At 42.6% G+C, this 27,730-nt stretch overlaps 1 protein-coding gene across 2 annotated transcripts in view; it reads right to left on the bottom strand.

Moving 5' to 3' along the window:
• Window positions 1-20,444, bottom strand: part of EZR (ezrin) — a 57,316-nt gene extending 36,872 nt beyond the window's left edge. The window contains exons 1-2 of one of the 2 annotated variants that reach the window (XM_026649727.2): window positions 20,376-20,444; window positions 19,397-19,492 (exon numbers count right to left, since the gene is read on the bottom strand). In XM_026649727.2, coding sequence (XP_026505512.1) covers window positions 19,397-19,408 — 12 coding nt within the window. In that variant the 5' untranslated portion in view covers window positions 19,409-19,492; window positions 20,376-20,444. Of the gene's footprint in view, window positions 1-19,396; window positions 19,493-20,177; window positions 20,276-20,375 lie in introns of those variants that run through there. The other variant, XM_026649728.2, reaches the window with a different exon arrangement.
• Between the last annotated feature and the right edge of the window lie 7,286 nt (window positions 20,445-27,730).

Genomic DNA, 27,730 nt, shown 5'->3' with positions numbered 1-27,730 from the left:
TAGCTCCCTAGTTTGAAAGGATATCAAAGATTAAGTACTCAGATAGCGAGATATCCTCCTGGTTATACTTAATTTTTAAGAAGCTACAGAAACAGCCACACAATCAGCTACTGCTTATAAAGGTCCCACATCTCACATTTATTTTTAGTTGTTTGAACAGGGGTTAGCTGTAAGAACATAGGGCAAAACTGTTAACATGTAAACTATCTGCTCTCTGTTGCAGTGGGCTATACCGTAATGCTAAACATGTATTCAACTGGCTGCCTGGTTCATCCAAATATTAATTTTCCCTACACTGAGACAAGGTTAGTGAACCCTCTCATTCTGCATTTCAAAAAAGGTTCAGCAGCGGTAAGGAAGAACTTGGCTCTGAGGCCTGGATATCTGTCAGTGCCAAAGAGGTCAGACAAGGACTCCTCATTGATCTATAGAAAGAGAAACATTATGCTTTCAATTGTCCACTGTACTTTCAAGGATCTGAGGCCTTCCTGGTAAGGCTACAGTCTTCCATCTAAGAGGTCCCCCCGCACTTCCTGCCTCCCAGTAAGCCTTATTCTAAACAAGAACTCTGTGGTCCATCTGAAAGCTGATTCTGGAATATTCACACGGAGACATGGTACAAGTTTTTGGTCTCGGAGGCAAGGTAACAAAGGCGGTGTCTAGAGCCTAAGCCTTCTTGAGACCCTTGGTGGGAGTCAGGGATTACAAGGCTTTTTTTCCCCCATAAGGTGAGGTCAATGCCAGAGCTGTAATCAGCAAGGCCCATAAGAACGTAGTGGCCACAGATGAGAGCAAAGCAAACAGGCTGACAATCTAAATTGCATAGGTACAGACAACTGGAGAAGATGCTATGGTGGGAGCAGACAGATTAGTAGTCTATTACCCGTGTTTCCCCGAAAATAAGACAGTGTCTTATATTAATTTTTGCTCCCAAAGATGCGCTAGGTCTTATTTTCAGGGGAGGTCTTATTTTTCCTGGAGCTTCGGGGCCTTATATTCCGGGATGGCCTTATTATCGGGGAGGTCTTATTTTCGGGGGATGTCTTATATTACAGCGAGAGGCAAAACTGGAAGTAGGTCTTATTTTCGGGGGATGTCTTATTTTCGGGGAAACAGGGTAGCAACAGAAACCTCAGTGGAAGGGAGTTAAGGAGGAAGCCTGATGCATAAGAGGGAGACTTCCAAATGGGAAGTCATCTCTGCATGGGACAGCATGACAGCTCACCATTTAGGACATCCCTAGTAAACCTTGGCATTATCCCAAGACTGAAATTTGGCCCTTAGCTATGATAGAAAAACCCACCAATATGGTAGCAGCTCAGACAAGTAAAGGGATAATGTACGTACTATACACAGTGTATGAAATATTTACACTTTAGCATATACAAGTGCTAAACAGCAAGATGCTGTCTTTCCACATTTAGGCCCCAATTCTGCAAACACTTATGCACATTGAGTAGGTTATTCACATGTATAGAATTAAGTAGGCATTATATATTATATATGTATTTAAGTTTACAGGATCAGGGCCTTAAACAAATGTATTAAATATTGTGTTGTGTTTTCATATACAGAAATTAAAAAAAAACAAACCCCAAAACACATGGCCTGGCCTGTGCAGAGACACTCTTGTGCACTCGGAGTGGAAAAGATGAGGAGAATGAACACACCCCACCCCAGAGCCAGAGAGAGAACTGTGCAAGTGATGAACTATATAATCAATTCCTCTCTTAGCTTTTCAGCATGATCATAAAATAAGTTTACACTCAGCCTTGAGTCAAACTGTTCAGGTTTAAGATCACAGTTTTTACAAGCCTCATCTGCTGGACTATGGAATACTAAGCCTATGATTTAGACTTGAACAATGTCTGCTCTGAACAACCTACTTGTTATTGGGACAGAAAAGTGGAAGTATGAAGAAAAGTTTCATTCAGGCCCACACATAAATAAGGCTGCTCTGCTCCTACCTACTTAATCCAGTTTCAGATCAGCAGTATCTTTTTAAGTAGGGCCCTACCAAATTCATGGTCCATTTTGATCAATGTCATGGTCACAGGATTTTAAAAATTGTAAATTTCATGATTTCAGCTATTTAAATCTAAAATTTCACAGTGTTGTAATTGTAGGGGTCCTGACCCAAAAAGGAGTTGTGTGGGCGCGGGGGAGGGGGTCACAAGGTTATGGGGGGGGGAGAGAAGGGTTTCTGGTACTGCTATCCTTACTTCTGCGCTGCTGCTAGCAGCAGTGCTGCCTTCAGAGCTGGGCAGCTGGAGAGCAACGGCTGCTGGCTGGGAGCCCAGCTCTGATGGCAGAGCTGCTGCCAGCAGCAGCACAGAAGTTGTGGCATGGTATTGCCACCCTTACTTCTGCCTGCAGAGCTGGGCCCTCAGTAAGCAGCCGCCGCTCTCTGGCTGCCCAGCTCTGAAGGCAGCAGTGCAGAAGTAAGGGTGGCACAATGTGGTATTGCACCCTCACTTCTGTGCTGCTGGGGGGGGGGGACGGGGACGCTGCCTTCAGAGCTTGGCCACAGCCGCAGCTCTCCGGCCACCCAGCCTTGAAGGCAGAGCAGAAGTAAGGGTGGCAATACCACGATCCCCCTGCAACTCCCTTTTGGGTCAGGACCCACAATTAGTGAAATGCTGGTTTTCCCCCTGAAATCTATATAGTATAGATTAAAGACTAGATTTCATGAGAGGAGACCAGATTTCATGGTCCATGACGTGTTTTTCATGGCCATGAATTTCGTAGGGTCTTATTGTAGAAGCCGTGGTAGTTTCAATAGGAACCTTTTGTTTTCCAGGTAACCTGTCAATCATAAGGGTCTTAACAAAGCATTAATGTTTTGTTTTTTTAATAAGCCATATCCTAGGGCAAAATATCATCTTTTAACAGAAGGGTGTTACACTCAATTAAGTTCAATTTTAAAAAGGAATTTGTATGAAAAATTGCCATAAATCCTGCAACACTGGATCAGTGGTATGATCCATCTCTTCTGTTTGCCTATTTGAGCATTGGCCTGCTAAACCCAGGGTTGTGAGTTCAATCCTTGAGGGGGCCAGTTAGGGATCTGGGGCAAAAATCTGTCTGGGGATTGGTCCTGCTTTGAGCAGGGGGTTGGACTAGATGACCTCCTGAGGTCCCTTCCAACCCTGATATTCTATGATTTCTGGCCACAGTTAATTCCAAGAAGGCACCCACCTTACAACTGGGCCAGGTTAACCACTGTACAGCCAATTGTTGTATGCTGTACCCAGAGGGGAGGAGGAAAAAAACAAAAACAAAACAACAAAAAACACACACTAATAGTCATCTTACACCCTGATACATGAGATCCTTTACCTTAGTAACATCTGTGATTTTGTAAATTAAAAGACCATAAAGTTAGGCAACACACTTATTTCTTTCCTTCAGCAGTAAATTTCATAGGATACAGGGCAATAATTTAAACACCAGTAAAACACGATAAGTATATTATACAGAGCAACTCCTTGTCAGATGATGGGAAGGACTTATCAGTTTTTACTAGGGCTGTCAAGTGATTAAAAAAATTAATTGTGATTAATCATGCTATTAAACAATAGAATACCATTATTTTAAATATTTTGGGATGTTTACTATATTTTCAAATATATTAATTTCAATTACAACAGAATACAAAGTGTACAGTGCTCACTTTATATTTATTTTTTATTACAAATATTTGCACTGTAAAAAAAATTTTCAATTCACCTCATACAAGTACTGTCATGCAATCTCTTTATCATGAAAGTTGAAACTTACAAATGTAAAATTGTGTACAAAAAAAACTGCATTCAAAAATAAAACAATGTAAAACTTTAGAGCCTACAAGTCCACTCAGTCCTACTTCTTTGTCAACCAATCACTCAGACACACAATGCTGCCCGCTTCTTGTTTACAATGTCACCTGAAAGTGAGAACAGGCATTCGCATGGCACTGTTGTAGTTGGTGTTGCAAGATACTTACATGCCTGATGCGTTCAAGATTCATGTCTCTTCATGCTTCAACCACCATTCCAGAATACTTGCGTTCATGCTGATGAAGGGTTCTACTTGATAATGATCCAAAGCAGTGCGGACTGACGCATGTTCATTTTCATCAACTGAGTCAGATGCTACCAGCAGAAGGTTGATTTTCTTTTTTGGTGGTTTGGGTTCTGTAGTTTCCACATCGGAGTGTTGCTCTTTTAAGACTTTTAAAAGCATGCTCCACACCTCGTCCCTCTCAGATTTTGGAAGGCACTTCAGATTCTTAAACCTTGGGTCGCATGGTGTAGCTATTTTTAGAAATCTCACATCGGTACCTTCTTTGTGTTTTGTCAAATCTGCTGTGAAAGTGTTCTTAAAACAAGCACATGCTGGGTCATCATCCGAGATTGCTATAATATGAAATACACCTCTACCCTGATATAACGCGACCCGATATAACACAAATTCAGATATAACGCGGTAAAGCAGTGCTCGGGGGGGAGGGGGGGAGGGCGGAAGCTGCGCACTCCAGTGGATGAAAGCAAGTTCGATATAACATGGTTTCACCTATAAAGCGGTAAGATTTTTTGGCTCCCAAGGACAGTGTTATATCGAGGTAGAGGTGTATATGCAGAATGCGGGTGAAACAAAGCAGGAGACATACAATTCTCCCCCCAAGGAGTACAGTCACAAATTTAATTGACACTATTTTTTTAATGAGCATCATCAGCATGGAAGCATGTCCTCTGGAATAGTGGCCAAAGCATGAAAGGACATACGACTGTTTAGCATATCTGGCACGTAAATACCTTGCAGCGCCAGCTACAAAAGTGCCATGCATACGCCCGTTCTCATTTTCAGGCGACATTGTAAATAAGAAGCAGGCAGCAGTATCTCTCATCAATGTAAACAAACTTATTTGTCTTAGCAATTGGCTGAATGAGAAGTAGGACTGAGTGGACTTGTAGGCTCTAAAGTTTTACACTGTTTTGTTTTTGAGTGCAGTTATGTAACCAAAAAAAATCTGCATTTATAAGTTACACTTTCACAATAAAGCGATTGCATTTCAGTACTTGTATGAGGTGAACTGAAGAATACTATTTCTTTTGTTTATCATTTTTACAGTGCATATACTTGTAATCAAAAACAATATAAAGTGAGCACTGTGAACTTTGTATTCTGTGTTGTAATTGAAATCAATATTGAAAATGTAGAAAAACATCCAAAACTATTTAATAAATTTCAATTGGTATTCTATTGTTTAACAGTGCAATTAATCACGATTGATTTTTTTGAGTTAATCATGTGAGTTAACTGCGATTGACAGCCTAGGTTTTACTCTAAAGTTCTGAATAGTTCAGTCAAGTCATCTGTTAACTTCTTCCTTGTGGTCAGAAATTCTAGTCTTTACTATTCCTTATCCAGTGAGGTTAATTACTGCTTTCCTTAACATTTTCTTTTTGTGTTTTAAGCTACATTTAAATCATAGGCAATTAAAAAATATTATGGTTGCAATAAGATGGAGAGAGTGTGCAAGCCATGCAAAAGTTTCCCCGTTATGCATTACACACAAGAAAACTTCTGCTCCTTCAGTAGTAAAATTCTCATCTCTGACGCAACATGACAGAAATCCAATTTCTGCCCTCCCAATACACAAATAATTCCTATGGTCTTTGATATAAGTAGTATCTGGGCGTAGAACCATACAGTAAAATTCCCCTCTCAGATCTGCACTAAGTCTTTACAGGTGGTAATCTCACTTCAGCCTTAGCAAATACCAATAGCTCTTTCTGTAAACAGGTCTAAATATCTGCTATTAGCAGTAGTGCTTTCATGTTACAAAATATCAGGAAGGGCACTCCCCTCTACTGACATTCACGTATTATTAGTGTTGGTTGGATCAGGACCAAAAGTACAGAAGTGAGAATCATTTTTATCACAAGTCTTGAGCTGATATTTTAAATATAGCCCCAGCTTTTGGAAACAAGTTATTATGGAAGAATCTCAGCTTTGATTTTAAAAAAGTAATTTTTAGGCCTCATGGATGCAGAGAAAAAGCTTGAAAACATGAACCCTAAAGGCTCTAAAACCAGAAGGCAAGCAAACCCCAGATTTATTTTTTTAAAATCAGCATTGTTAGGCCAATCTTTTGGGTCCAACCCATGATTTTTAAACATTTGATAATAGCAATATGAAGAATATGTCCAGTATGGACTGAAAAATGGCTAATAAGATGTGCATCTGCTGGCCCAAAGATAGAGAAAGCACAATATAGTTCACAATATAATCAGAGGACTGTAGAAGACTGGGAGTTCATGAACATAGTGTTTTCTTCTTCCACTCCTAAACTGGTGACACAGAAAGTGACCTACTTAAGCAGGGGTGGGGAAACCTATGGCCCGCAGGCCTGATTTGACCCGCTGCTTAATTTCATCCGGTCCACAGCAAGTCTCCGCACCGCAGGACAGAAGCACTGAGCTTCAGACCACTCCTCCGCAGGGCTGGAGCCGCGAGCACTGGCTTGCCCCACTGCAGGGGAAAGCTTGGCTTGCCAGGCCGTTAAAAGTCCCGTTGGCTCCGCGCAGCTCCTGGAAGAAGCCAGCATGTCCGTGCAGCCCTGATAGGCCCTGTGCCTAGGGGAAGCTCCACGTGCTGCCCCTGGCTCTGCAGCTGCCATTGGCCAGGAACCGTGGCCAATGGGAGCTGCAGGGGCGGTGCCTGTGGGTGGGGGCACCTCTGCCTAGGAGCTAGACATGGCGGCCGCTTCTGGGAGCAGCGCAGAGCCAGGGTAGGCAGGGAGCCTGCCTTAGCCCCACTGTGCCGCCAACCGGGAGCCACCTGAGGTAAGCGCCACCCAGCCGGAGCCCGCACCCCTAACCCCCTGCCCCAGGTCAGAACCCCCTCCTGCAACCTAACCTCCCAGACCCCGCATCCCCACCCCAACCCCCTGCCCCAGCCCTGAGTCCCCTCCCAAATCCAAACTCCCTCCCGGCGCCCGCACCCTGAATCTCCTCCTGCATCCCAACCCACTGCCCCAGCCCCAAGCCCCCTCCTGCACTCCAAACCCCTCATCCCCAGTCCCACCCCAGAGCTCACGCACGCACGCACACACACACACACCCCCAGGGCTGTGTGTGACCCATGATTGATTTTTTCTGTGGGTCAATGGCCCCTGATACAAAAAAAGGTTCCCCACCCCGTACTAAAGAAAAGAGGCCTCACTGTACACACAAGAGTCGTACTGATTCAACTAACTAGGTTTAGAAACTGAGTAGTTAAAATTCTGTGCAAATCTGATTGTGCAGACACTTCTGAATAGATTTTTAATTTGAAATTATTAAAGAACATCCACACCAGGGGGGTTACACTGATTTGACTACGCCAGTCTCTAAATAGATTGAAATTGGTACAACTTGTGTTTAGATAAGGCCCAATGTTCAGAAGCTACAGAGAAAACAGTAGAGGCAGACGCCTGTAGTTGCACAGGACCCCAGTGAAATAAATGGAACTCCACACTGATTTCCAGCCACATGTTCTCTTTGTAGGATTAGGTCCTTAGCAATCTAAAAGACCTCTTAAAGTCACAGCAGATTTTGAAATAAAATGCTATAAAGCATAAAATGCAGCTTAGTGTTAAAACAGCTTTTATGCTATTATCTACTACTTTCATCACTGGGTATTTTTGTTGTGTGTTTCATGAATGGGTTCCAGACTCCTTGTAACTTTTACACCTTGCAGGTCCAGTTTGTTGGTTTTACTAATCCCTCATTAAGGGCCATTAAACTCAAGACATCTTCCCTCTCTCCATCTCTCTTTTTTAAATAGGTCACCCACAAGAAGAGGAAAAATATTTGAGTTTGTGACCTTTTTTACTTCTTTACATAGTGCATAAATGGGGCCTGAAAGGTTTATTCTGAAGACGATTTGGGGGGAGAGAGGGGATGGTACATAGGATAAAGGTCTTCTCTACTGCAGAGGACACCAATGTCTGGAAAATAAGGACCATCACAAGATTAGAGTATGAAAGCTGAAGCAGTTGAGGCGGCAAGGGATTTTTTAACCAGATTTTAAATCTATGGTTTGTATTTGCATTCTTCAGCAAAGGCTCAGACAACTATCAATTTGAACTACAATGTTTAAGGAAGATTTAAGCTTTTTTAAAAAAAAATAAAAAAAAGTCAAGAACTAGTCAGGCCTAATCCATGATCTATTTGTTTTAATTCTTGATTTTGTGGCCAAAGAGAAAAGCGTTCTTTTCTACTCAGTTTTCCATTAGGCTTGTATTTTCACTTCAGTAATGGAATGAAGTCATGTGCTATGTGTGCTCCTTTGAAACATTACTTTATTTCTGAACCAAAGTTCTTCAAAATACATAAAAGGCAGCAAGTCTGATGTTTTTAGTAGCATAAGCTGTTTGATTTAGCATGTGAGCACGCACACCCGCTGAAAATTTTCAGAATGGAATTTTAACCCAGTCTTTTGAAATAGTTGTGTTGTAAGTAATAAGCACAAAATTAGGCATTATCCCCTTAAAATAGTTAATATGTAACCCAACATTGCTTGTAGAATAAAAACTCCTCTTGAAAAAGTCTATTGAGACAGGAGTAGGAGAAGCCGTTTATGGAAACGGCCACTGTTTCCAGTCACTCCCTCCTTGATCATCTTTTATTTCAATGTTGTTGCTCACTGAAGCAGTCAGTCTGTCTTGATATTTTAAGTTTTTTGGATTCAGTAGAAAGATCAAGGAAGACATTTGACAGAGAATGTCATACCATCTTTTAAAGTGTTCTGTGCCAGTATAGTACAAAAGAAAGGTCGACTAATTTATAATGCTTGGACTTTAATGTAGATTTTAAAGGTTATACTGCCCTCTGTGACCATATTGTCCCTCCCCTGAAGTTCTATGGCACTGCTCTGGAGGAAATCAGTCTTCTGTGTACCTGTGAGCCAGAAAACAGCCAGCACTACTTTCACCTTTGTCTGCCTATCCTCCCCTTTCCTATACAAGGATCCAAGTTCAATTTCCTCTGAAAGTGCCAGCCTCCAACTGCCCCAGGTAACAAATATCAAGTTCAGATTGGCTTAAAACTTTAAGTGCTTGCTGGCAGTTTCGGTGGAAAGAGGGGAAGAAGAGAACAACTGCAACACACATACCTAGACAGATAATATGGTAAGTAACATGGCTAGACTGGCACTAATGTCACAGAATATGGAAATACTTCTTTGTCATACAGCATGCTATGAACTTGTCCTTGCCAGATGTGACTCATCTGTGTCTCTAAAATAAATGACACTATCAGATTGCTAAGAGATACCTACCTCTATACAAGATAGTCATTTCTATGATGCAACATCTGCTTGTTAACACTGAACATTCCGTCTCAGATATTAGTTTCTGCTAAATGTTTCTTCTCCCATTACAAGCAAATGTGGGCATTAGGTCATATTCACCCAAATCTCCCCTCTTCCCCCCCACCCTCCTCTCTCACAACACGCAGTACAATTAAAGTTATTTTTCAGCGTTTACAAAGCAGATTAAGAACACCAATCACCAATATTTAGACAGTGGATAAAAATTCGAATGGGACAGGCTGGACTTTGTCACAGACCTTGTGTGCCTTTCATGGCAAGGTGGGAGAAACATGCTGAAAGTAAATACAGCAGCTCAATAGCCTTAGGAAGTTCAATTTTTAAAAAAAGTATATTATGTAGCTTCAGATTGTCCCATATGTTTACTATGTCTAATTTACTATGCTTCAAGGGCAATTTTTCTAACAAGACAGCTATCAGTTTTAATACAGTAACTCATGCCTTCTTAAATGTCATATTAGTACACAGTAGTACCTACCTACTTACATTTATAATTTAAGTAAGAGTTCCTGTACTGGCACTATCCTAGAAACAGATCTAGAAGTCACAATCCGAAATCTATGCCAGGCTAATTATGTAAATTTGGGGAATCTCAGCTAAATAGTACTTTAAAGAATGAGGGTCAAGGAATGTGTCATTTTCCAGCTGAGCCATACTTCCTCTTTGCTATATAAATATAATGAAAGCTCTTTTGATAGTGAAAGGATTCAAAGCAACATGATCCATGAATTTTAGCTACCGTTCTATAGAAGGGTGGCAAGAGACGACTATAAAAGAAACACTGTTACAAGCTATACAATACGTTTACTAGGGCTCTGTGAATTAAACAGAATAAATTTTTTTTAAACTTTCAAATGTTAGTCGGTCACAGGCAGAACACTTATCAGTGCAAATTAGTGAGGTTTTACTTTATTCAATAAGTGGCAGGTAGGCAGGATTTGGTTCCCTAAACTTTTTATTGGCCCTAAAACATTTTTTTTTTTTTAAAGAGAGATAGCACAATTACTGACAATGTTATTTTCTTACATAAAGAAACGAGAGGGTGAGAGAAATGGGAATATGGCAATGCAAAGTGTTGCCTAGAATACAGCCTCCTTTACAGGAAAATTTGTGGTTCTAGGGTGGCAAGTCCAGGGCCCCAATTCTCTATTACCCTACCCGCATGTAATTATTTATCCCTCGGCAAAGTGAGTGTAAAATGCCAACAAGTCAGAATGGTCATTGTCACAGTTCAGGGCAAGGACATCTGTATCCCCCCTCAGTGATCCAGCAAGGGCACCCACTTTCAGGCTTCTAGATTCCTAGCCATTGCTCTTAGGTGGACACCCACCTCTCTCTCTCTCTCCTGACCAGGATATTTCCAGGCTGAACAGTTCCCTGCCTTCACTGTGTTATTCCCAGCAAAAGAGAGTCTGCCTAAACAGACCTTCTTCACTACTCTTCTCAGAGATGAAACAAGGTCATTGCTAGTTAGAAGTTACTACACAGTTCTTTCTAAGCAAGCATATTTTATTAAGGTAAAAGGTCTACAGAGAAAACATTAAAAAACAATAAAGGAACCTACACACACACCAATAAGATTACCAGAGATCACCCCCATCCATCTACACAAGGGCTCTGGTTGGGGTCAGTCCTTCCAATGCTTCTCTAAGGACTCGGGGTCCTGTCCATTTACTGGATCAGGATGAATGCCCTGGGCCTGTTTAAAACCAGGCTATTTATCCAAAAATCCTTTTTGTCTGTTGGTCCATGGAGAATCCAGATTGGGTCTTTGAACTGTCCTCCTGTAACAGTTGATCACCAGACAAAAGGTCTCCCCTCTGAGTGAAGTTTCATAGTCTTAGATTGTAGGTGGGGGGGTTGCAATCCCCTCTTGCCCAGTACTTCCTAGCAATTCCACTTCACAGATATTGTCCTAAAAGATCAATTGTCTGCGCTATATTGGTCAATGTAATCTTTTGAACTTTACATTATCTCCCAGAGATTAAATTAATCCTTCTTCCTCCTAGCGAAGTTCCATACAAGCCCACAATAGTACACAAACATATGCATTTTCAATACAATGGGCCCCAAAGCTATTAAACGTCATTCAGTAAGGTTTAACTTAATTCCATAGGGTTTGCCCAAGATATTGTAGGACACTGTTTTACACTTAGTTTCCACTGTTGTAAGTAACTTCAAGGTGCACAAAAACGGAGACCTAATCTAACACTTTGCAGCCAAAAGGTTCCCAAACACTTCTGGTCTGGAAATTCTAGAATTATAATCCCAACAAATCGAGCTGGTCAAACATCAAAGTTTTTTGGAGAGAAAAAGAGACTTTTTTGGGGGGGAGGGGAGGCGTAAAGACTCATTCCTGTTCTTCAGCCAGCTATATTAAGGCCAACTTGGCTCTTCAGCCCAAGTTAAATAAATGGGCACTATTTCAGTTTAATGGGACGGTGTCTGGGATAGAAACTCAAAACAGAGTCCTCTCTGGTCTATATGGATATTAGAAAATATCAGCCAGTTTTTAAACAAGAATGCAGGTTGGCACTGGTGTCCTTGGCCAAAACATCCTACTCCATTCCACTGACATGCAACAAAACCATGTGACTGTACAGCTGCTGCCCTCTATCCCAGAGGTGGCTGAATTTCAGTGGAACTTTATGTAAATAGCTCAAGTGTTTGGGAACCTTTTGGCTGCAAAGTGTTAGATTACATGCATACACAGATATGGCTATGATATCTATGTGATAATTTTAATTGATCCTGCATCAACAGTCTCACGTGCATACTGACCACTAAGCCCTCTCCCTGGGACTTCCAACGTTGACCTCTGAGCAGCTTCAAACAACTGCCCTTTAAAGAAAAACCTACTTCCCGGAGAAACATTTCTCTTCCACTCCCAAACACAAGCTTCCTGCAACCCCTCCCACACTACATTTGTACCAATCTAACACTTTGAACAACAAATATTCAGTCTGAGATGAGTGACAGGTTTAAGGTCCAATGTCTCAAATTTTCATGGCAAAAAAAAACAAAAACAAAAAAACCCCACACAATGCTTATCTGCTTCAGGGTTGATGCAAGACCCAATATCATGTGAAGTACATTGAGATCCTGGGACAAAAGCACTAAATAAGAGTACTAATTACACACACATGCAAATGTGTAAAGGTCATCAAGTAATTTTAGTCTCAGAATCTGACTTACTTTTAAAATTATCAGGTATTTTGTTGTGTAGTATGTCCAAATGGAAGCATTGAGCTTTTTTCTTTACTAAAAAGTAGCACCCCCCACCCAACTTTTTTTTTTTTTTTTTTAAGTTTCTAATAAGACAAGACGTTAAACTACCATTTCCCAAATACGGCCACGGCAGTTTCCTGGGCAGTGTCGGGGGAAGCATCAGCCCCTCCCTTTCTTCCCTGTTGCTCCTGCATGCGCCGCCTCTCTGGAGACAGGTGGGGGACACAACGCTTAAGGAGCAAGGTGAGGAGGTAAGGGGGGAGGTGAGGAGACAAGCGGCAAGGACAGGTACAAATATACTTCTTATATTACTCATGAGTACTTTTAAACATTAAATTGTTTTGATAGCTAAACCAATCTTGAACAGGATAGTAAAAATCCATCTTGGGGTGGGAAATTAAGTGCAATAGACATTGTTGCGAACAGCTTGTGAGCGTCAACATATACAAGAGTTTCGTTAGTTTTGGACTCAAGTCCAGTTACGCCAATCTGATCCCAAGAATTGACGGAGATAAAAAATTCCTTTATGAAACATGAAGGCATGAGTCCATTGTCCTCCACAGTTAAAGATACATAATGAGGAATAGAGCTGGGTGGGTTTGGGGATGAAGGTATGGAAGGGGAAAAGTTTATCAAGACTATTTTCTCAGGTGTTTAAAAATGAATTCCTCTGACCATACTCACCCCTTTTTAGGGGTTGCCTTCCAGGAAAGTAAGAGACACTAAAATTTTAGTGGCATAAATGTATAGAGAGCCAATCTGACAAATCTGTAGAAGCTAAATATGAAATCTAATTTCCGGTATTCACAAAACTTGTTTGCACTTGACTAAATCAGGAAACATACCCGGAGACTTATATGACCAGTCACTGCCCCACAGAGTTTGGGGGCGGGGGGGGAAGCATCCAGAGGTAACGGCCCCACATAAAATAGGAACCAAGACCAAATAAGTCTGAGAAAGTTGCCATCAGCACACAGACATTCCAACAGCGGAAGACAAGACTAGGTTTGTTAAGTCAGTCATTCATTACACAGGACTTGCTCAACTCTGATCAGAAAAAGAATTTACTAAAAAATCCAAAATATATGCTGTGGGGAAAAAAGTAGAGATGAGTCACTAAAAAAAAAAAACTCAATACAGCAAATAAAAGTGACTGATGTTTGTATACAGAGCTTTGGTTGTAGATCCTAAAAGAACACTTCTGCATCTGTACAAAAGAATGACCGCATTAGAAAAGTCAAATACCTCCTCTTTTGCCACTGTGTCCATATCAATCTCACAGTGCCCTTCACTGGCTTCCTCTCACTTTCCAATTCAAGCTTCTCATGTTCCAGGCCCAACACAACTCACTTCCTGCCAGCAACTACACTCCCTTCCTATTGCCACCTACACGCTTTCTTCTGCTGCCCCTTACATTTGTGGCTTCCCCTCCCTCTATTTACTGAGAAGAGTTTCACCAAACTACACTTCTGCAAACCCTTCCCTAGCAACTTCTTCTACTATTTTGTTTTGTTTTTAAGATAAACAAATCTCAGGCAGAGAGTCTAGGTAAATCCCTTCAGAGCAGGATGGTATCTACTTATACTTGCTCAAATAATTTAGTATGTATAATCTAGGGAACCGTTGTCTAGAGGAACTTGTACAGTATTTGGTTTGCTAGCAATTGATTGATAATTGCTACCATCCCAAATGGCTTCCATCCCAGCCTCCAAACACACATGAATTGGGGACTTAAAGTTGTGCACTAAATAGCTTATTTAAAAGTGTGTCATGATTATTGAAAAATCCACAATTTTAGTTTAATTGAGTTGGTATTATTTTGGAGCTGTCATATAGTACAGATGATAGCAGTTTTGAATTCATATTATAGCAGTTTCTGTAAGATAAAATGTGCATCACAAGATTCAATAGAAATTCCCTCAAATGTAGCTGAAAGTGTTGGGATAGTGGTAAGGGAAAAAAAGCTATTAAAAAATACAAGCCACTAGAGCAGTAGTATTGCCAGTGTCCTGATTTTAAGCAATGAATCTCTTTGTATAAAATGACAAGTGGAACAAAAAAGGTAATGCTCTCTAGACCAGAGGTGCTCTCTAGAGAGCTCCATTCAGGTGGTCCCCGGATAGTTCCCTCTAAGGTGCGCACCTGGGCGGCCGCACACGAGAGAATGAAGGGCCAGCCACCTAATTAGTGGAGCTTCGCAGGCATGGCTCCACTAATTAGGTGCCTGGACCCTGGAGAAGATGCACATGTACGGTGAGGTGGTGGCCTTGCGGGGAATAGGGGGTAGGTGGGAGGGGGCAGTGGGGTGAGAAGCGGGGGTGGGGGGAATTTGGGACATGCAGGACTGCGGCGGTCAGAGAAAGAGGTGACTTTCCCCAGCTCCAGGGCTGCAGTTGCCAGGGAGAGACCCCCCCGTCCTTCCCAGCCCCAGCTCGGGGGCTGCCGTGGCGGGGGAGAGAGGGCACATCCATCGCATTAGAAAGGTAAGACAACTGATATTAAAATCTGAGTTGTGAGCTTTTATTTGTAGAACCAAAAAATGTTAATAAGCCTTTTTTTTATATAGCGCTTTTATCCAAAGTGCTTTACAATAGTTAGCTAACGGTACAAACAACATTTGGAAAGATCATTAAGTGGTCCGCCAAGACCCTCAGCAATTTTCAAGTGGTCCGTGAAAAAATAAATAAATAAATAGAGAACCACTGCTCTAAACTATGTAAGTTTGTTTCGTTGGTTGTGTTTTTAAGGACTTTTTTTTAAAAGTGTTTAAATGACTGAATTAGAGCTTTTTAATCAATTTAAAAAGTGACTATTATGAAAAATAAGAGCAATCTGTCATCTCAAAGCCTCCGATCAATGATGGTATGAAATATGAATAAATAAATCATATTTGTTTATAGCAGATCACCACATCACTGTATAGGAGTCAACACCTTACCTACTTTTAACAGAAAATAACATAGTAAGTTAGCGTCTGTCTAACTCCCCTTTAGGAGTCACTAAATCTTCTGGCCAGAGGGCATTAGCCTTTTCTGATCTCTCACAATGCAGTTCCAGCTCTGAAGTGACAGCTTTAATTTCTATCCCACAATGCCCTATAAACTGATAAAGATCCTATTTAATGATAGTAAAGAACAAGGGGCAGGGCTGGGAAGTCCAAACTAATCATCCCTAATTTAAAATTGGCAGACTGAGCAATGTGTTCTAATAAGGTAATCCCAGTATGATTCTTCTTCTATCCTTTTCCAGTAAACATACGAGTTAGGTCTACTGAACAGCAGATTAAGTACTGATTATAAAGACTGGGTTTATGCTATATCAGTAGGTGCTGCCACAGAGTCATGCCTGTTGTAAATCCTAGCCAATAGGTCACATGGCTCAGAAACCAACCAAAGGAGGTGCTGGCTGCCCTTCCCCAGCTGCTCTCACTCGCACCAGTCAACATTTTGGCTCTTCACTATTCACTTAGTAGCCAGCAAAAGGAGAGGAACAATATCAACCTCTGTCAGGTATTGCTCCAGTGTCATGCTCAGTTCAGGCAGAATTAAGAACATGGTTGTAAGCAGCTTTTGTTGATTAGATGAAAGAACTTTTCTTCAGCCTACAGTACCTTTCAGCATACATTAATCAGAGCCCCATGAGTTCAGATTATTCCAACTGGATGATTTCATAAAGTTTGTTTTCCAATGCCACTTTGATAGTCTCTGCAGCATGTTACACTTTCCACTGACACTACGATATTTCCATATTAACTGTAAAAATGTCATTACCAAGATGCAAACTGGAGAAACAGCATGGAGGAGGGAGGAAGACAAATGGATACACTTAATAAAACTCTCAACGGATATATTTGTGTGCACATGCGCATTCCTGTTAAGCAGATTACAAACTGGGTAAATTGTTCATAATGCAACATGTTTTTTTCTAGGGGGGCAAAGTTTATAAAAGACCTTCATATGGAAACTACTGCCTCTCAGTAATAGAAAGACATATTCTTACATAAAGAAAGGAGAGAGATTGTACTATTTTTAACTGAACATTGAATCGTCACTCAGAAAAACATTCTGCAGTCCATATACATGTTAACCTTAGACTGTAGTACAATTGTCATTGGCAACATAATTAAAACAAACTCTTCATTATGATGGGTGGAACATCAATTGCTAGTCACTGGAAGATAAATCTGTTTACCCTCTTTCCAAAGCAGAGCTATAACTTAAAATAAAATAAATAAATAAAACAAAACCCAAAGCCACAGAGCTCTGACTTGCTACAGCTGCACTGCATTTTAAAATAAATTGATGACAGGCCTCTACGGGAGATATACAGTGAAAGTAATGCACTAACTTTGTCCTTTATGGTTAGCAACTTTAAGGTTTCCCCTGACAGCGAACCATAGCACACCGCAAAAGCCTGATCCTAAGTCCATTGAACTCAATGAGCTTTTGATCAGGCCTCTAGTCTTTTGAGTAATTGTTATATTTGGTATGTCCCCAACTAGCAACAGGTTTTCCAAGATATTTGTAGCAACGTTGGCAACAGCATTAAAAAAAGTGACCAAGCTTGCACAGAAAAAAATCGAGCTATTTCTGCCTATATTTGGATGAAAATCTAAAATCAGGCCTCTTAATAAAATCCTATATAGTGCTTCCTGTGAGCTGTTACAGAAGAACACGTATATTAGTGTTGAAGAGACAGAAACAGAGATAAAAGGCCACAGGACTCTTCCTGTTATAGACACACACAGTACCTATCCTAGAAGATAACGAAGTTGCAACTATCTTGTTTTAGCTGCTAACTCTAAAAGTTACATTTAGGAGCATAATAAAATACCTCCCTTTTAAGTTACTCAAGGGTTAGTATTTTTCTACCAACATATGAAGGTTTTAGAACATAATACAAAATGCATTTGATTTAAAAAACTTCTTATGCACTCTTTCTAGTCTAAAAATCAAGTTATAGTTGTCCTGACACAATGGAGGCCTGATTTTCAGGTCCTGAGCATCTGCAGTTCCCACGAGTTTAAATGCTCGGCACCTTTGAAAAAGCAAGGCCCTTGGCATTCTTGTCCTAGAAGTGACCTATTCATTAAGTGACTTATTCAATGAATTTTAAGTATGCATATTAGTTTCAATATCTTTATAGAGAATAAAATATAATTTTTATCAATCTGTTGACCTCTGCCTTCCATCTCCAATCAAAGTCCATTACTAAACCCCTTTTCAGATATAAATTCTGCTGGAACCAGTAAATTCTTTGGTTCTGACACACACACACACACACACACACACACACACCCCCCTTCGTAAAGCATAGAAATGATTCTATTTCTCCTATTTCTATTTATTTGGAATGATTACTTTTGAATAGCAAATGAATCTTAAAAAACTCCAAAACATTTAAGTCACTACAAAGTAAACCTAGCCTCAGACACCTGTCAGTCCACAGGCTATAAATTAGCTCTTTTATAAAGGGACACACACGTCTACCTTTAAGGCAACCTTGCAAAATTACAAAGATTTACCAATTCAGGTGCAAAGTCTGCTCACCCATGTTAACCATAAATGAACAAAATTAATTATATTTTTGCCCACCAAAACAGTTACTTGCCCTTGAGGAGTAGAGTTTTGTGTAGTTGGATTATGGTACAGTAATATTTTAAATACTAGTTTAAAAAGTGTTAAATTAACAAGTCTAAATAAATCAATACAAGTTTAAATTAAGAATTAGAGGATAGGACTTCGGATTCATGATTCTGTTAGAATTACAAATTGTGTCACTCACTTGAACACATCCTGTCTCCCCCCCTCAACAACATTTGATTTTTAAATTGGATGGTTATCTGCATGGGCCATCCCTAGAGGGATGCAGGGCCTGGGACAACATCCCCCCTCCGCCCCAGGCCCCACTCCATCCCTTCCCCTAACCCCCCACCCCGCCTCTTCCTGCCCCTGCTCCGCCTCCTTCCGGCTTCTGTCCCCTCCCCCAAACGACACCGGGAGCCACAGCAGGGCGGGACTGGGGTCCCTCCTGCTGCTCGGTGAGTGCCGGCCCAGGCCTGACCCCTGCTGCCAGCACCAGGTCCCCCGCTAACTCCCTGGGCCAGCCTGGCCCCCTGCACCCTAACCCCACCCCGGGCCAGCCTAGCACCCCCCGCATGACATGCACACAGTTATGTGGTTATATGGACTTCTTCATGCTGCTATGCCCTATCAAAAATATTTGAAATTATCTCAAATTACGAGGTCTTAATTTCTATAATCCTCCTCAAAATAGAAGGAAATAGAGAAACAAGGCAGGTGAGGTAATAGATTTTCTTGGACCAACTTCTGTCAGTGAGACACCCAAGCTTCTGAGCAACAGAGCTCTTCTTTAGGTCTGTGAAATATACTCAGGGTGTTACAGCTAAATATAAGGTGGAACAGATTGTTCAGCATAAATAGTTAATACATATTTCAAGATGAAGGGGCCCATTAACACCCCTCCAGTCATAGGGGGAAAGGAGGTAGGGGGAAGAGAGCTGGCAGGAAAAAGGGGGGGGAAGGTTATAGATTGTTATAAACCACTGTCTCTGTTCAGTCCGTTCTTTTTAGTGTCTAATAGTTATAATTTAAGCTCCCAGGCTCATCTTTTGAAGGGGTTGAGCAGATTTCCTTTGCGGATAAGGACTGAGACCAGATATAGAGTGATCGCTTTGTGAAAAGTGTTAGAAGGAAACAGTCACCTAAAAAAGGTAAGTTACTAATCTAAAGTAAAACATAAAATGTACATTGAATACTACAAGATACAAGACATGAAACATAACACTCACCGGTTTGGGCATTTTCAGCTCTTGCAGTGGTTCTGTTGTTCCAGAAACAAATGCTCATACAGAGGCTTGAAGGTGTTTGTTCTTTTTCCAAGAGATCTGATAATAGGAGAGTAGAAAGAGTTCTAGTTTACTGAGAAGGGGGCAAAGTAAAGAACTTTAAAACCTCTGCTGGGATTCTTAAGTAATCAGGGGGAGTAGCAAGGATGATTCATACATGACCAACAATTACCAAGGAACTCCACTGGTTTAAAAAAAAAAAAAAAAACCACACCACACTACTCACAAGTGACCTCGCCCAGTGGGGAAAAAAACCCAGCTGCAACCAGAGAAGGTCATTTGGCCAGACACACCCATAAGACTAAATACAATTTCAACACCTTTCCTGACTCCTGCGCGGCATAAACTTAATAACCTGGGAAAGAAGAAGGAGGGGACAGAAACTGGAAACTATTATCAGCCCTCGGTTTGCAACACAGCCCGCCCGGGCTGCTGCCAGCAAGCAGGTCGGAAGCATTCAATACAATTAAGATCCTGCCTTGCAAAGCAGGCACTTTAGAGTCCTTGCGAGGAGCCGCTGAAGGATCCTGCCCAGAGAGCCCCGGAGGGGTCAGGGCAGCACCTGGCTCCCTTTGCCCTTAAACAGCCACCAGGGAAAGAGAGGAGCCCAACAGCTCTTGGGGTCAAGCTGAAGGCGGACTCTAGCCTACAGTCTGCAGAGCCCCAGAGCCGGCGGGGCTCGCTTGCCTGCTCCCCCTCTGTCGCGCGGCGCTGCGGGCAGCACCTGGCCCCGGGAGCCCCGCGCCCTAGAGAAGCGGGAAGACGGCGGCGGCAGGAGGGAACTCCCGGCGCGCTAATCCCCGCAACACCTGTTGGCAGCGCCGCCCCGTCCTCCCGCGGCCGGACACGGGCGCGGAGGAAGGGGGGGGGAAGCCGAGTGGCTGCTCGGGCTCCGGCCCCGCCGGCTGGGGAGGGGACTTACCCGGCTGTCCTCTGCGGCGACTGGGCACACTAGCAGGCGGCCGTGGGGTGCGCTCGGGTCCCTGTGCGCGCCTCTGGCCCCGCCCCGCCGCTCCCACTGCAATATGGCCGAGCGGGGGCCCGCCTCCTCGCCGGGGCTGTGCCCCAGCCTCCCTCTCTCCACCTGCCTCTGCGGGACCGCAATAGGGGCTGAGAGCGGCGCGCGCGGAGTCCTCTCCCGTGTGGACAGCTTGAGTCCGGCTCAGAGCGTCCACGCGCGGCCTTAATGCGGGGCTGCCTCCCTGCGCACACATTGCAAGCCCTCCGGCAGGGCTGCTCCTACCTGCAGCGCTCTCGGCGTCCCTCCCGGCCAGTCAGCGTGGCGCTCTTCTCCCAGGACTGAGGCTGGGAAATTACCGCGGGGCATTTTAGGGTGCAGCGATGAACGAGCATTAGCTCCGGGTTTAGGGAGAGAAGCAAACAACAGGAAGGAGCCTCCAGTAACAAATAACACACGTATCTGGGGAACTTACCCAGACTTGGTTTTGTTTGGTTTTAGCGCTGTTGGGGTTTGGACAAAAATTCTTCTCCCCACTAGCCCCTCCCCCCCCCGCATTGTTCTCCCCACATATAATTTGAGGAAGTACTTTCATTGCAACTAGCACTTTGGCATGTGCTTATAACTTTCTCCATTTTCTTCCTTATCCTAGAACTGGAAGGGACCTCGAGAGGTCATCTAGTCCAGTCCCCTGCACTCAAGGCAGGACTAAGTCTTATCTAGAAGACCATCCCTGACAGGTGTTTGTCCAACCTGCTCTTAAAAATCCCTAGTGGTGGAGATTCCATAATGTTCAGAGGCAATTTAGTCCAGTTAGGAAGTTTTTCCTAATGTCCAACCTAAACTGACCTTGCTGCAATTTAAGCCCATTGCTTCTTGTCCTATCTTCAGAGGTTAAGAAGAACAATTTTGCTCCCTCCTCCTTGTAACAACCTTTTATGTACTTGAAAACTGTTATCATGTCCCCTCTCAGTCTTCTCTTCTCCAGACTGAAAAAATTGGGTTTGTTTAATCTTCCCTCATAGGTCATGTTTTCTAGACCTTTAATCATTTTTGTTGCTCTTCTCTGGACTTTCTCCAATTTGTCCACATCTTTCCTGAAATGTGGTGCCCAGAACTGGACACAATACTCCAGCGGAGGCCTAATCAGCGCGGAGTAGAGAGGAAAAATTACTTCTCGTGTCTTGCTTACAATACTCCTGGTAATACATACCAGAATGACATTTGCTTTTTTTGCAACAGTGTTACACTGTTGACTCATATTTAGCTTGTGATCCACTCTGACCCCCAGATCCCTTTCCGCAGTACTCCTTCCTAGGCAGTCATATCCCATTTTGTATGTGAGCAACTGATTGTTCCTTCCTAAGTGGAGTACTTTGCATTTGTCCTTATTGAATTTCATCCTATTTACTTCAGATCATTTTTCCAGTTTGTCCAGATCATTTTGAATTTTAATCCTATCCTCCAAAGCACCTGCAACCCCTCCCAGCTTGGTATCATCTGCAAACTTTATAAGTGTACTCTCTGCCATTATCTAAATCATTGATGAAGATATTGAACAGAACCGGACCCAGAACCAATCCCTGTGGGGCCCCACTCATTATGCCTTCTAGCATGACTGTGAAACACTGATAACTGCTCTCTGGGAACGATTTTCTAACCAGTTTTGCACCCACCTTATAGTAGCTCCATCTAGGTTGCATTTCCCTAGTTTGTTTATGAGAAGGTCATGTGAGACAGTATCAAAAGCCTTACTAAAATCAAGATACTACATCTACTGCTTCCCCCCATCCACAAGGCTTGTTACCCTGTCAAAGAAAGCTATCAGGTTGGTTTGACATGATTTGTTCTTGACAAATCCATGCTGACTGTTACTTATCACCTCATTATCTGCTAGGTGTTTGCAAATTGATTTCTTAATTATTTGCTCTATTATCTTTCCGGGTACAGAAGTTAAGCTGGTTGGTCTGTAATTCCCCAGGTTGTCCTTATTTCAATTTTATAGATGGGCACTATATTTGCCCTTTTCCAGTCTTCTGGAATGTCTCCTGTCTTCCATAACTTTTCAAAGATAATTGCTAATGGCTCAGATATCTCCTCAGTCAGCTCCTTGAGTATTCTAGGATGCATTTCATCAGGCCCTGGTGATTTGAAGACATCTAACTTGTCTAAGTAATTTTTGACTTGTTCTTTCCCTATTTTAGACTCTGATCCTACCTCATTCTCACTGGCATTCACTATGTTAAACGTCCAGTCGCCTTTTGTGCTGAAAATTTTCATGCTTATTCTCAGCACAGAGAGGAGGATTTTGTGGTTGTCTTTTTGGTAGTTTGCAAATTTTCATGGATGGGGCTGTTTTTGACTAATGTGAAACAAGATGTTTTTCGCACCTTAAGAAAACTTTCTGACACTTTTTATTTCTTTGGCTAGCTCATTTGTGTGTGTGTTTGTGTGATATAGTCAGTGATGTAGTGCTAAATTTTACAGTGCATGAGCCCTGCAGAAGTGATATTAAGTTGGTAATTCTGTCACACGTGAGAGTCTCCAGTCCAAAATCTATCTTGTGTGTGACATCATCATAAGATAGAGCACCTATACTAACTTTTTTACCACTAAATTTTATCTAATTGAGAGTCTGTGCAGCAGCAGTTATGAGACTTCACACATTAGTAATAAGTACATATATGACATCAACATAAACCACCTGTAACTCAGTATTTATGTGCCAGACTTTAAGTAGCAAGGCACATCTAAAGCACACATATAGTTAATCAAAAAGACCACTGGTGAGACATGTAAAATACTGGTTTTACAACATTAATATTCTCTGCAAACTTAAAATAAGGGCAAGATTCACTTGTATGCTCCAGCTGCTCTTTGGACATTTCATAAACCCAATTTAACTGGCTGATCAGACCAAGTTGGCAATGGGTCTCCACTAGACTCCACTTATTCTGACAGCCCCCAGGCATCCCAGTAGCCCTGATGTACATCCTGCTCACTGCAGCCCCCAACATCCCCCACTTGCCCCCAATCCATCACCCCACAGCTTCCCAACACTCCTTCTGTAGTCCAACAAGAACTCACGGCCAACAACCTTCCTGGCCTTTCACCAGCACCTCCCTGGCTCAGTGCGCTATTCCTGTGCCTGGCTAGGGTGGCTCCTCCCAATCCCAGCCACCACTTGCTCCCATTGTCTGCCACACTCACATAGCATGCACCAAATTTGAGTAATGAATGGTGTTGTGACCTGGCATGCGGGGCTGCCGCGCCTCTCAGGTTTGTGCCAGGACACTTCCCCTCATCATGGAGGAGCAGCCAGGCCAAACCTGAGTCGTGCTGTGACCCTGTGCACCTGGTGAATTGCTGGCGCTCCTCTGTATCCTGGATTTCAGGTGCCGGAATGACATTCCAGACTGCTTTGGCAGCACTAGACCCCTGGATATATTGCAACAGTTTATTCACTAATGGTCTGCTCCTTCCATCCTGAGGTTCGACTAGTCCAAGGGGCAGAGGAGAAAGCTCCATAACCCCGGATGCAATGTTTCCATCTCTCACAGTTTTATTAGGCAAGGGGGGATGGATCACTTGATTACCTGTTCTGTTCATTCCCTCTGAAGCACCTGGCATTGACCACTGTTGGAAGACAGGATACTGGGCTAGATGGACCTTTGGTCTGACCCAGTATGGCCGTTCTTATGTTCTCTCTTAATCTTTGCTGCTTTTCTTAAAGCCCCAGCTGCTGGAGACATAATTATATGTAATACTTGGTTTGGCCGCAATAACTGGGTCTAATTTTGGTTGTCGGGCTTAGTGCGTGGGTGGTGGTGGTGGTGGTCTGTGTTATACAGGAGGTCAAACTACATGATCTGGTGGTCCCTTCCGGCCTTAAACTCTATGACCTGATAATCTCATCTTTTGTTTTTATTAAATGTTGCTAGGTCTCATGAGTACAGAGAAAAGCTTGAACACATGACCCAAGTGCATCCCAAAGGCTCAGAAACCAGAAGGCAAAATAAAAATAACCCCCCTATTTTTTTTATATCTCATGATTTTTTTACACCAATCTATGAGTTTGGAGGTCTGTCTTTTGATTTTTCAATATGAAGGGTCAGTGATACTGTGCATCTGCCCCTCCCCCCTCTTCTCATATGCAAATATGCTTCTGTGGATAAAGCAGCAGGCAGTTCCTTGAAAGCGCCTGTGCTTCCATCCCGGCTTGCACAGTATCCCCTCCATAAGAACAGTGTATAGAGCTGCAGGCAACAGCCTGTAGGCCCATACTTCTTTCATTTATTCCTGTGATGGCACTCAACTGAGCTACAAGACAGAAGAGCCCCCACAGTCCAGCCGCTGCTGCCATCAGTGTGTGTGGGGGGGGGGGGGGGGGGGAGGGTTCCTCAGGTCAGCTTCGTGTGGAGTGTCCTGTTTTCCATTTGGACAGAAAAGTATAGGTGAAACTTGACAGAAAAAAAAGACAGCACAATGGTACAGGGCACGGGCATAAAGGGGTGCCTCCCTCACCACCAATCCATCACCAAGCCTCCACCAGGCAATGGTTGAAGTCCCTACACCAAAGAAAAGGAATCATCACCAATTCAAGAATTGAAAAGGAAGGTGATAAACGACATAAGAGGGTGAAGTACATGGAGTGAAACAAGAGGTTAATAGTATTTCACATTTATATGCCTTTCTTGCTCTTGATGAAGGATCCCCAAACACTTTACACTACACACATGCATCGCCACTGAAATGCAGACATTGCCAGGGGAGCTGAGAGTGGCCCCAACTGGCACACAGCAATGGAGGAGAGGAAACAGTTTAGTTACGCCATGAAAACTAGCTTTTATGAAAAGGGTCATGGGGCCAAATGTCCATGGAAACCAGATAAGGCCTTGGTTTTAAATCATCTGTGGGTGGGTGCTGGACAGACATTGTTTCAGTATCTTTTGTGGAATCTCCACTCTCTGGTTTCACAAAATGTTCAGGAATCACAAGAACAATTTCCACACGTGTCTAAGAATCAAGCATGTAAAGTGACATTCCCTGGACAAATTTCTGCCTGGATTTATGTCCTGTTCAGTGGGGTTGCATTGAGTGTGGCCCAGACCGGAATTAGGCCCCATTTTGGGTAGACTCTGGCAGAAGCTAGGAACAAACATTCCACATATGGCATATTTTAAAAACCCAATACCTGAAACTTTCACACAAAATTCTAAGTGAACATTTTTTGAGCTTCAAAAGCATTTTATTCTTTCCAATATTTTCTATTTTCATGTACCCTTAGTGTGAAACTCTGGTTTCTGGCTGTGCTCAGGAGAAGAAATGCCAAACTCAGCCACTCTTTGTGGCATGTCTGGACACAATAGAAATAGGTATTTGTAGAAATTCCAGGAAAAGTCAGCATTTGAATATGTTGGTTAAATATCCAAACCTAAACTTCTGAATCTTTTCAGGTCCACCCATCACTACCTGCCACCTACTCATTCCACAAAGGTAACCATAATGACAGGAAAAGCAATGTTGTCCAGTCAATAGAGGCTTGGGAGTGAGGCTCAGGGAACCAATAGTCAGAACATGAAACTGGGCCTCATTGAGGTCCCACTGCTGCTCAGTAGGACTCTGTGGATATAAAGGTCTGCCCACACTGATCACTTTGCAGGATTGGGGCCTGTGTGACCTTGGGAAAGTCATTTAACATCTCTGCAGCTCAGTTTCTCTGTCTGTAAAAACAGAGTGATGATTAAGGATATGATTTAGTCATGGAGGTCACGGATTCCCTGACTTTACTGGTCCTCCATGACTGCTTCAGCTGTCAGTGGCTGCAGCCCCCACATCCTGAGGCTGCAGCTGTGGCCATGGCAATGGGGCTTGGGCTCTAGTTGTCATCCCCCCCCTCCCCCCGCCACCAGTTATCAGCTGTCATTCCCTCCAGTTATTTTTAGTAAAAGTCACAGACAGGTCACAGGCGCCAATTAATATTTTTTTTATTGCCTGCGACCTGTTCGTGACTTTTCCTAAAAATAACTGTGACAAAATCTTAACCTTAATCATGAGTAAGATGTTAAAATGGAAACTGGAGTACAGGGACACACCTAGGGAGATCCTCTGTTTGCTCTATGATAATGCAAGCGTGTTGAAAGTGGATGGCCACTGCTAAAGAAATTGGGCCAAATTCAGGCATTGTATAAGCGGGGCAATGCCTCTGAACATAGTAGAGCTGTGCCCTTTTACATCAGGTCTGCATTTGGTCCCTGGTATTTTGTAGAACCTACCTGGAACCGAACTTCTGTTGGACATAGGCTTGTCCAGTTCCTCTGAGATAAAGAGCTATTCATGTTTCATGCTGAACAGCGCACTTTACACATCCACAAATAAATCCTCAATTAGTTTGAAACTACACTGATAAACAGTGAGAGCAAACTTAACACGTTTCATTATTTGGGCTGCATACAGTTCTGCATACACATAACTGCCTTATCTAATCAGCCACTGGTGCCTTCAAAGCGGCAATTCAGAAACAAGGAGGCCACCAAACCAAATGTATTCTGTGAGGCCTCACTGGAAGAAAATGGTACTGTGCTGATTACTGCTCACCTGATGCTGTTAGGCATGGAGGTAATCTAAAGCAAATGGAGTTTTCAATGCCTCCCAATGACACACCTAGTCTGAGGTGCTGTGAAGTAATCAGCTCTGACTCATGGCACAAAAGGTAAACATGAAGTTCTGCAATATGTTGGCTAGCAACTCCTTTCAAAACACTCTGTAAAGTAATTCTTGTTATACTGCCTTTAAAAGCAGAAGGTGAATTTCACTGTTGTACAGAGAACCAGCACGGGTCTAGGCACCACAAAGTACCATTAAAATCCTCAAAATAAGGCTTATAAATGTTATTAAATAAAAAGTACATTTAAAAGATGGGGGCAGGAGGATATTCAAAAGAACCAGAGTGACCTTGACGTGGTATTGGTTATCTAGGAAAGCCAGACATGCAGTGGTTGCCATTAAAAAGTCAACATTTGCTCACGGTTGCCACACAGTAGTATTTGAGACAGTGTCTTTTTTTTTCTATACTGTACTTAAAATAGGAATTGCAGGATTAGGAGCCACAGTGTCTCAGCAACTGTGGGCACAGACTCACTTCTTTAGCTTTGTTTGCTTTCTAAAATATCACATTTTAACAGGGGCAATATAACTCAAACAGAAACTGAAACAAAAGTTATGAGCTTGATGCATAAATTACTGGGTGAAGCCTGCATTATGCAGGTCAGATAAGAGGATCAAAATGATCCCTTCTGCCCCTAAAATCTATAGCTTTT

This window comes from Terrapene carolina, unplaced genomic scaffold (genome assembly GCF_002925995.2).
Source record: "Terrapene carolina triunguis isolate 2854851 unplaced genomic scaffold, T_m_triunguis-2.0 Scaffold85, whole genome shotgun sequence".
In the NCBI taxonomy this organism is placed as follows: Eukaryota; Metazoa; Chordata; order Testudines; family Emydidae; genus Terrapene; species Terrapene triunguis.
Note: the sequence above shows the minus strand (reverse complement) of the source record. Positions and strands in the feature narration are given on the sequence as shown.